The following is a 15,190-nucleotide window of genomic DNA, read 5'->3' on the forward strand; positions in this document are numbered from 1 at the left end:
TGGGCCACTCAAGGACATTCAGACAGTTGTCTTGGCCACTCCTGTGTTGTCTTGGCTGTGTGCTTAGGGTCGTTGTCCTGTTGGAAGGTGAACCTTCGCCCCAGTCTGAGGTCCTGAGCGCTCTGGAGTAGGTATTCATCAAGGATCTCTGTACTTTGCTCCGTTCATCTTTCCCTCCACCCTGTCTAGTCTCCCAGTCCCTGATGCTGAAAAACATCCCACAGCATTAAACTGCCACCACCATGCTTCAACGTAGGGACGGTGCCAGGTTTCCTCCGAATGTGACACTTGCCTTTCACGCCATAGAGTTCAATGTAGGTTTCATCAGACCAGATAATCTTGTTTCTCATGGTCTGAGTCCTTTAGGTGCCTTTTGGCAAACTCCAAGCAGGCTGCCTATTACTGAGGAGTGGCTTCCGTCTGGCCACTCTAGCATAAAGGCCTGATTGGTGGAGTGCTGCAGGTTGGTTGTCATTCTGGAAGGTTCTCCCATCTTCACAGAGGAACTTTGGAGCGCTGTCAGAGTGACAATCGGGTTCTTGGTCACCTCCCTGACCAATGCCCTTCTCCTCCGATTGCTCAGTTTGACCAGCTGGCCAGCCCTAGGAAGAGTCTTGGTGGTTCCAAACTTTTTCCATTTAAGAATGATGGAGGCCACTGTGGTCTTGGAGACCTTCAATGCTGCAGAAATGTGTTGGTACCCTTCCCCAGATCTGTGCCTCAACACAATCGTGTCTCGGAGCTCGACGGACAATTCCGTCGACCTCATGGCTTTGTTTTTGCTCTGACATGCACTCTCAACAGGTGTGTGCCTTTCCAAATCATGTCGAATCAAGTTGTAGAAACATCTCAAGGATGATCAATGGAAACAGGATTTATCTGAGCTCAATTTCGAGCAAAGTGTCATACAAAGGGTCATACTTACAGTGGGGAGAACAAGTATTTGATACACTGCTGATTTTGCAGGTTTTCCTACTTACAAAGCATGTAGAGGTCTGTAATTTTTTATCATAGGTACACTTAAGGTATAAGGTATTTCTGTTTTTTATTTTTAATACATTTGATAAACATTCTAACAACATGTTTTGGCTTTGTCATTATGGGGTATTGTGTGTAGATAGATGAGGGATAAAAATTAAAAATAAATTATAATATGGCTGTAACTTAACAAAGTGGAAAAAGTCAAGGGGTCTGAATACTTTCCCGAATGCACTGTATGCTACGGTAATTACTGTACTTGCATTTATTTATTTTTTGCCTGCACTAGACAATGTTTCAGAATTCGCTTGCAGTCCATAATATTTAGGTTGGGGGAAAAGCAGATGCAAAACATTATTGAAGTCAAACGTTGTGCTGCCAGGTCCACAACTATTTGCTATTGTTTTCCCTTTCAGAAACTGACACAGTCCTTACTGCTAAAGACTTAAACAGTAAATAGGCCGTAGTTTATGTACACATTGTAACATTATCGGTAGGCTACTGCTGCTGTGCGATAGGAGCGTGACATCATTGCCTATTTAATCTCAGACTTCTGTTGTGGCATTCTTGCGTTTTGCAAACGTTAGCTCAAAAATGTCGTGGGATCATACCAAGAAAAACCTTTCAAAGTCGAATGGAAAGTCTGTGCCACAGCCGCGGATTATTCAAGGGTGGGAGGACGGTATGAAAAAATGGCCACATATCACCTACGAAGACATCTTCAATTATTTCGTCTTGTCTACAGTGTTGCCAACTCCTCAGTAAGGAAAGTAGCTATTGGCTGTCCTAAAAGTCGCTAAATGACTTCATCGCATAATTTGCATAATTGGCCATGTGCATGTAATTGTGATGGATGCTGTAGGAGAGAGGAATAATGTTGTGGGAGAGACAAAAAAAGTGAGTATAAAACACCCTAAATATGTTTAGAACTACAAATGAACTTTCTTCTGTCGCTTCTTTTTTTTTTTTTATGTCACAATTCCTTTATCCGGGCTTGGGACCAGCAAAAGTGACCCAAAAGAGACACTGGCGCAGTTACTCATTAAAAAAAAAAAAAATTACATTTACATCCCGCCCTGAATGTAAGCCATTAGAGAGCCTTTTTATTTCTCTATTTGGTTAGGTCAGGGTGTAATTAGGTTGGGCATTCTAGGTTTTCTGTTTCTATGTTGGTGTGTTTGATTCCCAATCGGAGGCAGCTGTCTACCGTTGTCTCTGATTGGGAATCAGATATAAGTTGTCAGTTTCCTTTTGGGTTTTGTGGGATCTTGTCTTTGTTGCTTTCTACATGACTAGCGTTACATTCGGTTTGTGGTCATTGGTTTTTCCCGGTGTTACGTTTCTAATAAAGAGAGAATGTTCGCCTACCACGCTACACCTTGGTCCGGTCATTTATCATCCGACGACGTGCGTAACAGCGGCGGCTTCCCGTGTGCGCGATTCATTTGCATTGTGGGCGCGGAGGGGTGAAAATCCTCTGCTCTAACTGCAGCAAGAGGACTGGGCCGCCTGTGAGTGCTTTGGGACCCACGGCAGCACCCGCTGCTCGTTGAGAATAGTAAGAACGATACGTGCTTTCACGTCAGTCTCCAATAACACCAGAAAAAAGTCGCTAGATTTGGCGCTAGTCGCTTTTTTGAAAAAGTGTCGCTAGAGGGGTGTGAATACTCGCTAAATATAGCGACATAGTCGCTAAGTTGGCAACACTGCACTCGGTGTGGATGAGTCAGAGATGAGGAGCTACAAAAGCACAGAGGCATATCAATACCTCCACAGCGGCAATGTTGGACGGGTGCTTATTCACCGTCTTGAGGATAACAACCTGGTGTTCCTCAAAGCAGATGTCCAGCCCAGTCAGAGCAAAACACACCATCATTCTGCCAGGATTCTTGTTTCATCTGTCGGCACGGCGGAGACTGCAGGGTGTTCTTGTCTTGCAGCTGCAATATTATGGAAGGTAGCTAGCTCGCTGGCTTTTTGTTTATCATAACCTTTTGACTGATACGTTTGATGTTAGCTAGTTACTTAGCTAGCTAGCTAATTGTGATGATACCATATCACTGACCTGAACTGATAACGTTAACTATTACAACATGCACATACCGTTTTGGGTTTCAATGGCTCGTTGTGTAAGTATATCAGTCAAATTTTGAATGGCAATAAGTTAGGTACAGTCATGGTGAGTTTTACAATCAAATAGGAAATAACCAACAACCTACAATTTAAAAGGAAACTGTAAACTAGTCAGCTGTGAACACCATGTAAACTAGTGTTCTGTACTGTAATTGACTATTCTATCAGTAGTGCTTTGAAGGTGCAGAATGCTGTGTATGGAGGGTTGACAGGGGTGTCCTGTACAGATGAGCAATGTCTGTGGAAATCGGGGACGCAGCGGAATTTAGCTCCAAAAATGCTTCTCTGACAGCACCCCAGCCGCTTCTCCATCTCTACCTCCAACTCCTGCGTACCAGTCCCACAACACACTTAAGAAGAGTTTGGAAGGGGCCAATGTTCCAGTGGGGAGCCTTCTACAGCTAAACCAGTCAGTCATCAGGTTCCAGCAGCAGCCACACAGCTACAGCAGCCTCATGGTGAACACGGCATCAACATGCACTGACAGAAATGCTTGTCATTTTATGACGTTTATGTTACGGTGGAGGAGTGTAAGTGTGCCAGCTTGGAGGAGGTCACTAAAGCACAGAGTGCCTCCCGTGCGTGGTATGATGCCCGTAAACTTCGGATCACTGCTAGCTCAGCAAAGAAGGTTCCTGTGCGCACCTCAACAAATCCCGACAACTGTGCGGGAGCATCTCTTCCCCAGGTTCCATGGGAACTCCGCAACTACAAGGGAAGTTTGCAGCGTAAGCACCCCAGCCCTCGTTTTTAATGGAGTTTGCGAGTGTACAATTATTTTTACTTAGGGGCCTGAAACGCCCCATAATTCAATTCACGATGATTGTACATCCGCTAAGAAAAGTCAGCCAAAATGTAAAACCTCAACGTCACTATGGAGTCAACATACAAGTGTAAGTAAAAACATGCAAGTGTAAATAAGTTAGAAATGTTGCTACTAATGCACAAACACCTCTCGTAAAAGTAATGATGTTTTTGTTTGGTTAGCTTTTGGAAATTTTCCTTCAGAAGTTCCAGCTAGGCAGGCTAACGTGAGTTAGCTAATTGATTTTCTAGCTATCATACAGTAGGCGTATATGAATAATTATATAGTTAATATAAGTAGACATGCACTCATAATTGACTGTAGCGCATATAAAGCACCCACATGCTACCCGTGACTGAAAACAATCGTCGCAGGACGAACGAGTGACGAATTTCCGGTCAAGGGCGGTCCATTTCAAATGAATTCCTTCCTCCCTCGCCCTGCAAGTGTAAACCCGTCAGACGTCATGATACATCAAAGGTGGGCTAAACTCAAAAGGTGCCTCACAACTGCACTCGCTCCGCGAAAAAGGTTAGGTGGTCAAAACACTCCTGCACCATGAACAGCTTCCGTTTCTGCTAGTTATTGTGGCATCCCCTTATCGAACATAAAATGCCCGTTTTGCGTGAATCCATGTTTGGAAAGTTGTGAGAAGCGATACTGAGCTAGTTGGCTGGCAAGCTGCGAACTACTGGCTGAAAGTGCTTAACCGGAAGTCCCCCACAAATAAAACGCCCATATTTCCGTTGTAAATGAGGTGAATACTAAGGCAGGACATAGAAACCCAATAAACTACTATTAAACTAAATATTGAACAACAATTAGTATTTTGCATCGAAGTGTGGGCTGTAGTATTTAGACGTAGCATTGTTTTGAATATACAATCAATCTTGCAAAATGTGTGGACAGGCACTCACTATAGGCAGCATGCATGTTTAGTTAGAAAAAGGAAACAGTCTGCCCACACCTCTACAGAAATGTGATCAAAATTGCCATTGCTCTTTCTTTAAGAAACTGCCGTTGCCGAATGCCAATAGTTTCAAATTATACAGCAAAGAAAGGACATTGTCACCATAAAAGGTGTTTTCCAGGCGGAGTTTTAATGCTCGATCACGCAGTTTTACAACGCGTCTGGTTTATCACGGGAAATATGTGTATGTATGGCGTGTGCCAAGTTTATAAATCTCTATATTTTTGTAAGTGAGCAGACATTTTCAGAAATGGCGCACACAGACATTTAGTGTGAAATGTACGGCTATAAATGAGGCCCAAGGACGTTATGTTTAGAGGGAAACTGGTACTGGGAGGCAAAACAGCCAAATACTCTTTCTAAACATGAATCAATTCTCAATTGCGTTACGGTTCTAGAAACATAAAGACCTTTACTTTCATATCACATCAACATTATTTCACAAGCGCAAAATAGATACTGTTTTAACCGGGTTTAACACCATTGCAGCCAACGGTATTTTCTGTTACAACACTTTTCTGGCATCCTTCCATCCGTAACACAAAGGTGTTCGGAGCAGTCTGTTTTCCGTAAACAAGTGCTATTACCAGGAAATATGGCCGTGTAGGAACATTTACCCTATACAGGTGTGTGTAGTAATTGAACATTTTATTATTTATCGCTAATCTGAAAGATAAGGTCCTTATGCTTCCAAAACCGTACCGCAAGCGTTGCGTGTTAATGTTCAGACTGAGCGGGGCTAGTCCACAACCAATTATTTGTTTAGCCATTTTCGACAATTACATTTTCACCTTACCTGTGTATCCAAATCCTTTGAGTCATACAACGCCAAACTTGAAAGAGGACTTACTTGTAAAAGTGGTTGTTGTATTGCCTTCTCCTACAGTTGTTTTATCTCCAGCCACTGCAGTGACTGTGAAGCTGTACTGCACTCCAGCAGTCAGCCCAGTGATGGTAGTGGAGGTTTCTGTGGTATTCATACTGACACCAGTCCCCTCTACTCTATAGAATGAACTGTTTCCCTTTGGTTGAGTCCAGCTCAGATACACAGACGATGTTGTGGTTCCAATCACACTGAGGTTGCCGACAACTCCGGGCTCTGTAGAGCAAAATGGAGGGAAAGGGGTGAGAAAAAAACATTTTGCTCTACTTATTAACCAAGATAAAAGAAAAATACACTGAGTGTACAAAAAATGAGGAACACCATCCTAATATTGAGTTGCACCCCCTTTCGCCCTCAGAACAGCCTCAATTCATCGTCATGGACTCAACAAGATGTCAAGCGTTCCACAGGGATGCTGGCCAATGTTGACTCCAATGCTTCCCACAGTTGTGTCAAGTTGGCTGTAAGTCCTTGTGGTGGACCATTCTTGATACACACTGGAAACTGTTGAGAATGAAACACCAGTGCGCCTTGCATCTACTACCATACCTTGGTCAAAGGCACCCTTTGAATTGCACACATACACAATCCATGTCTCAATGCTTAAAAATAATTATTTAACCTGTCTCCTCCCCTTCATCTACACTGATTGAAGTGGATTTAACAAGTGACATCAATAAGGGATCATAGCTTTCACCTGGATTCACCTGGTCAGTTTATGTCATGGAAAGAGCATGTTTTATACACTCAGTGTATTTGGTATTTAGTGTACTGTATATAGTATGTTTATATTCAACTAAAACATTTAAAATGTAGTTTTTGACCATTTGACATCATTGGGCTTTAGTCGTACTTGTGTATACGTATACTGTGCGAGGGTCGCCTTCTGTTATCTTGTCCTGGGCGATGGCAATGACCTGGAGTGTGTACTGGGTCCCTTGGGTCAGGTTCTGTATGATGGCAGAGGTTGTGGATGTAAGTTGGTCCTTCCCTGTTCCACTGTTATGAAACTCTACCCTGTAGCTTGCTGCCTCTCCTGTAGGCTTGGTCCAGCTCAGAGAGAGCGACGTGGTGGTCTGAATGACAGTAGGGGTTGCGATGACAGCAGGTTCTGTTTGTGAAAGAGGAGTAGAGGGGGAGAGAAAGAGGGGAGCGAAAGAGAAGGATGTCGGTGAAGAGAACAATCGAGAAAGGCAGAGAAACGCCAGAGAAGAGTCATCTGATGTTTGAGGTTAGTTTCCAGCTCAGTTTGAGGCAAAAAAAATCTGCATAAAGCAATTTTCAGTGAGACTTACTTGTGGCTTGATTTGTTACATAAGCAACTCCTTCCGTCATGTTATCTCCAGCCACTGCAGTGACTCTGAATGTGTACCAAACTCCGGCAGTCAGTTCATTGATGTTGAAGGCTGTCTCATGTGTACTTGTATTCATAGTTTTACTGCCATCAGTCCACTCTACTCTATAGAAGGAGCTATTTCCCTCTGGTTCAGTCCAGCTCAGAGACATAGATGATGTTGTGATTTCAGAGACAGTATGGTTCCTGATGATTGCGGGCTCTGTGCGTGCAAGAGAGGGGCATTTTGGTAAAAGATCACAGGAATCCTAATTATTTATTGAATTCCTCATTAAATGAGGAGAAGCCTGCTACTTTTACACTTCTACTGAAATGTAAGGTAAGTATGTAGGGTGCAAAAGTCATTCCTCTAAAAGCATAATGTAAAGATTGATAGCATGATCAATTTAATGAAAAGTTTTGGGGCAATTAAATCTTACGGATATACTGGTAAAAAAGTATGGGTAATCCTACAGTAATCTTATCAGCAATGACTGCAGAGACCATGACTCTGTACTGCACTCCAGCAGTCAGCTCAGTGATGTCAACGGTTGTCCCACTGGTAGTTGTATTCACAGTTTTACTGCCATCAGTCCGCTCTGCTCTATCGAAGGAGCTGTTTCCCTCTGGTTCAGTCCAGCTCAGAGACACTGATGATGTTGAAAGGAAATAAACTATAGATCACCTTTACTCCACACACAGAGATACATACAAAGCTCTCCCTCGCCCTCCATTTGGCAAATCTGACCATAATTCGATCCACCTTATTCCTGCTTACAAGTAAAAACTAAACCATGAAGTACCAGTGACTCGCTCAATACGGGAGTGGTCAGATGACGCGAATGCTACGCTACAGGAGGGTTTTGCTAGCACAGACTGTAATATGTTCCGGGATTCATTAAATGGCATTGAGGGAGTATACCACCTCAGTCATCGGCTTCATCAAGAAGTGCATTGACGACATCGTCCCCACAGTGACCGTACGTACATATCTCAACCAGAAGCGAATGATTACAGGCAACATCCAGATCGAGCTAAAGACTAGAGCTGCCGCTTTCAAGGAACGGGACACTAATCCGGAAGCTTATAAGAAATCACGCTACACCCTCAGACGAACCATCAAACTGGCAAAGCGTCAATACAGGTTTAAGATTGAATCCTACTACACCGGCTCTGACGCTCGTCAGATGTGGCAGGGCTTGAAAATTATTACGGACTACAAAGGGAAATATGGCCGCGAGCTGCCCAGTGACGAGAGCCTACCAGACGAGCTAAATGCCTTTTATGCTCACTTTGAGGCAAGAAACACTGAAGCATGCATGAGAGCACCAGCTTTTCCGGATGACTGTGTGATAACGCTCTCAGTAGCCGATGTGAACAAGACCTTTAAACAGGTCAACATTCACAAAGCCGCGGGGCCAGACGGATTACCAGGACGTGTACTCAAAGCATGCGCTGACCAATTGGCAAGTGTCTTCACTGACATTTTCAACCTGACCGAGTCTGTGATACATACATGTTTCAAGCAGACCACCATGTCCTTGTGTCCAGGGAAACTAAGGTAACCTGCCTAAATTATTACCCTCCGTAGCACTCACGTCCGTAGACATGAAGTGCTTTGAAAGGCTGGTCATGGCTTACATCAACAGCATCCTCACAGATACCCTAGACCCACTCCATACCGCACCAACAGATCCACAGATGAAGCAATCTCAATCGCACTCCACACTGCCCTTTCCCACCTGGACAAAAGGAACACCTATGTGAGAATGCTGTTCATTGACTACAGCTCAGCGTTCAACACCATAGTGCCCACAAAGCTCATCACTAAGCTAAAGAGCCTGGGACTAAACACTTCCCTCTGCTACTGGATCCTGGATTCCTGACGAGCCGCCCCCAGGTGGTAAGGGTAGGCAACAACACGTCTGCCACGCTGATCCTCAACACTAGGGCCCCTTAGGGGTGTGATTGCATCACCACCTGATATGGCAACTGCTCGGCATCTGACCGTAAGGAACTACAGAGAATAGTGTGTCCGGCCCAGTAAATCACTGGGGCCAAGCTTCCTGCCATCCTGGACCTTTATACTAGGTGGTGTCAGAGGAAAGCCCAAAAAATTGTCTGACTCCAGTCACCCAAGTCATAGACTGTTCTCTCTGCTACCGCACGGCAAGTGGTACTGGAGCGCCAAGTCTAGGACCTAAAGGACCCTTAACAGCTTCTACCCCCAAGCCATAAGATTGCTGAACAATTAATCAAATGGCCACCGGACTATTTACATTGACATCCCCCGCCACCGCTGCTGCTATTCGCTGTGTATTATCTATGCATAGTCACTTTACCGCTACCTACATATACAAATTACCTCAACTAACCTGTACCCCCGCACATTGACTCAGTACCGGCACCCCCTTTATATATACCTCATTATTGTAATTTTATTGTTCATTTTTATAATTTTTTACATTAGTTTATTTGGTAAATATTTTCTTGAACTGTATTTCACAGTAAGATTTACACCTGTTGTATTCGGTGCATGTGGCAAATAAAGTTTGATTTGATTTAGAATTTCAGTGAGGTTCCTGATTTCTTCAGGCTCTGTGGGTGCAAGGAAGGGGGTTTGAGGGGACTAAAGACAATATACTTTACAACGTCATTCAGGCCTACAGCATGACACATAACGGACTTGAAACTAAGAATCCAGATATTGTAAACTACGTGTTACTTGTAAAGAATAAATAAAGCCTCTTTCTTTTTGCCTTCAGTAATCTCATTTCCAGCCACTGCAGTGACCCTGAATGTGTACTGCCCTCCAGCAGTCCGCTCAGTTATAGTTAAGGCTGTCTCATTGGTGGCTTCATTCATATCTCTACTGCCATCAGTTCACTCTACTCTATAGAAGGAGCTGTTTCCCTCTGGTTCATTCATCTAATTGCATGATCTTCTCCCAAAATGTACATTTCTAGAGACACAGATCAGAGACAGAGATGATCTTGTAATTTCAGTGACAGGTAAGTTTCTTGATGACTTCAGGCTCTGATCGTGCAAGAAATGTACATTTTGGGAGAAGATCATGCAATTAGATGAATTACTACCTACTCTATCCATCTCTTTTACTTAGAGTAATAAAAAATACTAAACAATGTTTCTTTCGTAACCCTGGTTCTCTCATGTCTCACATTAGGATTTGATGGCGGCTCACTACTAGGAAGAACCAATAACACAACAGTCGGAGACAGTCAGGTCGAGTGGCGACTCGCCCACCGGTTATTCTCAAGCATTTCTCTCTTCCTTGAACTCTTGCGAGCAGGGAAATGCGGTGAGACAGCTTGCTCTATTATCAGAGAACCGGAATTACGAAAGTAACTTAACCCTTGTGTAGTCTTAACATTCTGTATACTCCCCTTGTCCTAAGGGTAAAAAATGACCCGCCTTCACTAAACCCCTAAAATAGAGCAGCTTAATTGAATTTTAAACCCCAAATCTATTTTGCATGATGAAACAACCTGTCATTCATCACAAACTTTGTGAATATCTGAGTTTTCCCTCTTCACAATGCAGAATGACTGCATTTAATCAGTGGACAACACTCGTTTTTATTATAACACACCTGTCATAATTGTTTTACAGTCCTTTTTTGGGGGGCAGAATTGGCATCTCCTCCTCTTGCCTGCCACAGCTGCAGCCTCAGGTGGATCAGGACAAGATTCAGCCCCCTGAACAGCTTTCACAAGCACTGCAGAGGCTGCTGTGCGGGGGAGGCACTCCCTTCTTTGAATGTGTGGGGTTACAAGTGCCTTTCCCAGCTGCTCCAGGAACACCCTCCTCTTGTTCCGCTTATCAGGCATCCAGTTAGGGTTGATCTTGTTCCATATCACAAAGTCATTGTATGAGGACACATCAATAATGTTATGGAAGATGACCAGGGGCCAGCGGGCAATCATCCTCCTGCAGCTGTAAGTTCCAATCACCTTGTCCAAGTTGTCCACGCCTCCTTTGTTGTGGTTGTAGTCCAGGATGATGGCTGGCTTCCTGTCCTCACGATCACTGATCTCAGCCGTTTTGTGCAGTGTGTTCAGGAGGACCACATTCTTGTTCCTCTTTTGGAGGTAAGAAACTAGAGTGGAGATGGGGGTGAATGCCTCTCTCCCCCTTGTTGGGGAGAGAGTGCAGGGGGGAGCTCAGGCTTGTTCTTTCTAACTTTGCCAACCATGGTGATCTTCCTCTTCAGGAGCTGCTGGCTGAGTTCAATCAGTAGCACACATATTCTCAATTTCTCATTGTGTGTGTGTGTGTTGTTAGGGTGCAGAGCAAGGGGAACAAATACTTCAAGGTTTCAGAGCGAGTGACGTCACCGATTGAAACGCTATTAGCGCGCACCCCGCTAACTAGCTAGCCATTTCACACCGGTTACACTCACCCCCCTTTTGACCTCCTCCTTTTCCGTAGCAACCAGTGATCCGGGTCAACAGCATCAATGTAACAGTATAGCTTCCGTCCCTCTCCTCGCCCCTACCTGGGTTCGAACCAGGGACCCTCTGCACACATCGACAACAGCCACCCTCGAAGCATCGTTACCCATCGCTCCACAAAAGCCGCGGCCCTTGCAGAGCAAGGGGAACAACTACTTCAAGGTCTCAGAGCGAGTGACGTCACCGATTTGAAACGCTATTAGCGCGCACCCCGCTAACTAGCTAGCCATTTCACACCGGTTACATTTGCTTATGGCACTAAACAGCTCGTTGAGTGTGGTCTTACTGCCAGCATCGGTTTGTGGTGGTCAGTAGACGGCTACGAAAAATATAGATGAAAACTCTGTTGATAAATTGTGTGGTCTGCAGCTTATCATGAGGTATTCTAGCTCAGGTGAGCAAAAACACGAGACTTCCTTAACATTACAGATCGCGCACCAGCTGCTGTTAACAAAGTCTGGACAGAGTCTGGACAATGCATAGAAAAGCCAGCGAGATGTACGGTGCCATCAGAAAGTATTCATACCCCTTGGCTTATTCTACATTTGGTTGTGTTATAGCCTGAATTCAAAATGGATTAAATAAAAAAAATTGCTCACCCATCTACACACAGTACAACATAATGACAAAGGGAAAATCTATTTTTAGAAATGTTTGCATATTTATTGAAAATTAAATAGACATATCTGTGAGTCTTTCTGGGTATGTCTCTATAAGCTTTACCCACCTGGATTTTACAATATTTGCACATTATTCTTTTTTAATTCTTCAAGCTCTGTCAAGTTGGTTGTTGATCATTGCTAAATAGCCATTTTCAAGTCTTGCCATAGATTTCCAAGCCAATTTAGGTCAAAACTATAACTAGGCCAATCAGGAACATTCAATGACGTCTTGGTAAGCAACTCCAGTGTATATTTGGCCTTTTTTTTTGGTTATTGTCCTACTGAAAGATTTTCCTGCTGAATTTGTCTCCCATTGTCTGTTGGAAATGAGACTGAACCAGGTTTTCCTCTAGGAGTTTGCCTGTGCTTCGCTCTATTCTGTTAATTTTATCCTAAAAACCAAACTCCCTAGTCCTTGCCGATGACAAGCATACCCATAACATGATGCAGCCACCACAATGCTTGAATATATGAAGAGTGGTACTCAGGGATGTGTTGTGTTGGATTTGCCGCAAACATAACGCCTTATCTTGTGCTCTTGAGTGGCGCAGTGGTCTAAGGCACTGCATCTCAGTGTTAGAGTATCGTCACTACAGACACCTTGGTTTGATTCCAGGCTGTCTCACAACTGGCCGTGATTGTGTGCCGCCCTATGGGACTTCCAATTGGCCCAGCGTCGTCCGGGTTTGGCCGGTGTGGGCCGTCATTGTAAAAAAATAGTTATTTAACTAGGCAAGTCAGTTAAGAACAAATTCTTATTTACAATGACGGCCTAGGAACATTGGGTTAACTGCCTTGTTCAGGGGCAGAAAGACAGATTTTTAACTTGTCAGCTTGGGGATTCGATCGGCAAATCTTAACTGACTTGCCTAGTTAAATAAAGGTAAAAAAATTATATTAAGGACATAACGTTTTTTTTTTGCAGTTTTACTTTTGTGCCTTATTACAAACAGGATGCATGTTTTTGAATATTTTTATTCCGTACAAGCTTCCTTCTTTTCACTGTCATTGATAGTATTGTGGAGTAACTACAATGTTGTTGAGCCGTCCTCAGTTTTCTCCTATCACAGCCATTAAAAGTTGTAACTGTTTTAAAGTCACCATTGGCCTCATGGTGAAATCCATGAGTGGTTTCCTTTCTCTCCGGCAACTGAGTTTGGAAGGACGCCTGTATCTTTGTAGTGACTAGGTGTATTGATACACCATCCAATGTATAATTAATAACTTCACCATTCTTAAAGGGATATTCAATGTCTGCTTTTTTATTTTTACCCATCTACCAATAGGTGCCCTTCTTTGCAAGGCATTGGAAAACCTCCCTGGTCTTTGTGGTTGAATCTGTGTTTGAAATTCACTGCTCGTAGTCATCATGTAGTCAAATCATGATAAACACTTATTGCAAACAGAGTGAGCCAATGCAACTTATTAAGGGACTTGTTAACCACATTTTTACTCCTGAACTTATTTAAGCTTGTCATCACAAAAGGATTGAATACTTATTGAGAGACATTTCACATTTTCATTTGTAATTAATTTGTAAAAACGTAATGCGCAAATATCGTACAATCCAGGTGTGCAAAGCTCTTTAGAGACATACCCAGACAGACTCACAGCTGTAATCGCTGCCAAATGTGATTCTAACATGTATTAAATCAAGGGGTTGAATACTTATGTAAATTAGATATTTCATTTTCAATAAATGTGCAAATATTCATAAACTTTTTTTTATTTTCTCATTAAGGGGTATTGCGCGTAGATGGGTGAAGACATTTTTTTTAATCAATTTTGAATTCAGGCTGTAACACCAAAAGACTTGCAATAAGTCAAGGAGTATGAAAACTTTCTGAAAGAATTGTATATCTAAGAAAAATATCAAAAATATCAGGGCGGCAGGGTAGCCTAGTGGTTAGAGCGTTGGACTAGTAACCGAAAGGTTGCAAGTTCAAATCCCCGAGCTGACAAGGTACAAATCTGTCATTCTGCCCCTGAACAAGGCACTGTTCCTAGGCCGTCATTGAAAATAAGAATTTGTTCTTAACTGCCTTGCCTAGTTAAATAAAGGTATAACATTTTAAAAAGCACTCAACAAAGATGCTTACTTGTAAAAGTGGTTGTTTCACTGCCTTCTCCTACAGTTGTATTATCTCCAGCCACTGCAGTGACTCTGAATGTGTACCTCACTCCAGCAGTCAGCCCAGTGATGGTAGTGGAGGTTTCTGTGGTATTCTTACTGCCAATGTCACTGCCATCAGTCCACTGTACTATATAGAAGGATCTGTTTCCCTCTGGTTCAGTCCAGCTCAGAGACACAGAGGATGTTCTGATTTCAGACACAGTAAGTTTCCTGACGATTGCAGGCTCTGTGCGTGCAAGAGAGAGGGACATTTGGGAAAAGATACAGAATTTCAACTGAATCAAGTCCAATATTATCAAGTGAGCCTAAATGAGAGCCATTTAATGTGAAATGCATGAAAGCATTGTGTTTCTTATTGCAACAGACATGGCAACTTATCACATGTTCTTGGATGTGAACAAGTAATATATAAACTAATATAAATAGTGCCTGTGGCCTTGACACAATCCGACATTAAAGTATCTGAGTTACTCACTTGTATATTTCAAAACGGTTTTGTTTCGTCCTTCACTTTTGTTATCTTCAGCCACTGCAGTGACTGCGAAGTCATACTGCACTCCAGCAGTGAGACCAGTAATATTTACAGAAGTTCCTGTGGTATTCTGACTGTCATTGATACTGCCATCAGTCCACTTTACTCTATAGAAGGAGCTACCCTCTGGTTTAGTCCAGCTCAGAGACACCGATGATGTTGTGATTTTGGTGACAGTGAGGATTGTGATGGTTTCAGGCTCTGTGCGTGCAAGAAAGGTGGGTGGGGGAGAGAGAACAAGTATGTCTGGAATTACTACAGAAGTAGACGTTGTGAGCCACAAATATA

The 15,190-nt window shown here is 43.2% G+C and overlaps 1 protein-coding gene and 1 long non-coding RNA gene across 4 annotated transcripts in view; both read right to left on the reverse strand.

Annotated features, from left to right (window-relative positions):
• LOC139530259 (receptor-type tyrosine-protein phosphatase eta-like) overlaps positions 1-8,395 on the reverse strand; it is a 33,845-nt gene extending 25,450 nt beyond the window's left edge. For 2 of the 3 annotated variants that reach the window (XM_071326496.1, XM_071326494.1), the window contains exons 1-3: positions 7,065-8,392; positions 6,623-6,880; positions 5,737-5,985 (exon numbers count right to left, since the gene is read on the reverse strand). In XM_071326496.1, the coding sequence (XP_071182597.1) occupies positions 5,737-5,985; positions 6,623-6,880; positions 7,065-7,275 (718 nt within the window). In that variant the 5' untranslated portion in view covers positions 7,276-8,392. Of the gene's footprint in view, positions 1-5,736; positions 5,986-6,622; positions 6,881-7,064 lie in introns of all 3 variants that reach the window. The other variant, XM_071326497.1, reaches the window with a different exon arrangement.
• Positions 8,396-9,478: 1,083 nt separating this feature from the next.
• The window catches only part of LOC139530261 (uncharacterized), a 34,561-nt gene continuing 28,849 nt past the window's right edge, over positions 9,479-15,190 (reverse strand). Inside the window, exon 4 of the long non-coding RNA XR_011665990.1 lies at positions 9,479-15,103. This is a non-coding gene — a long non-coding RNA (uncharacterized lncRNA). The remainder of the gene's footprint in view (positions 15,104-15,190) is intronic.

Source organism: Salvelinus alpinus, chromosome 9, assembly GCF_045679555.1.
Source record: "Salvelinus alpinus chromosome 9, SLU_Salpinus.1, whole genome shotgun sequence".
In the NCBI taxonomy this organism is placed as follows: domain Eukaryota; kingdom Metazoa; phylum Chordata; class Actinopteri; order Salmoniformes; family Salmonidae; genus Salvelinus; species Salvelinus alpinus.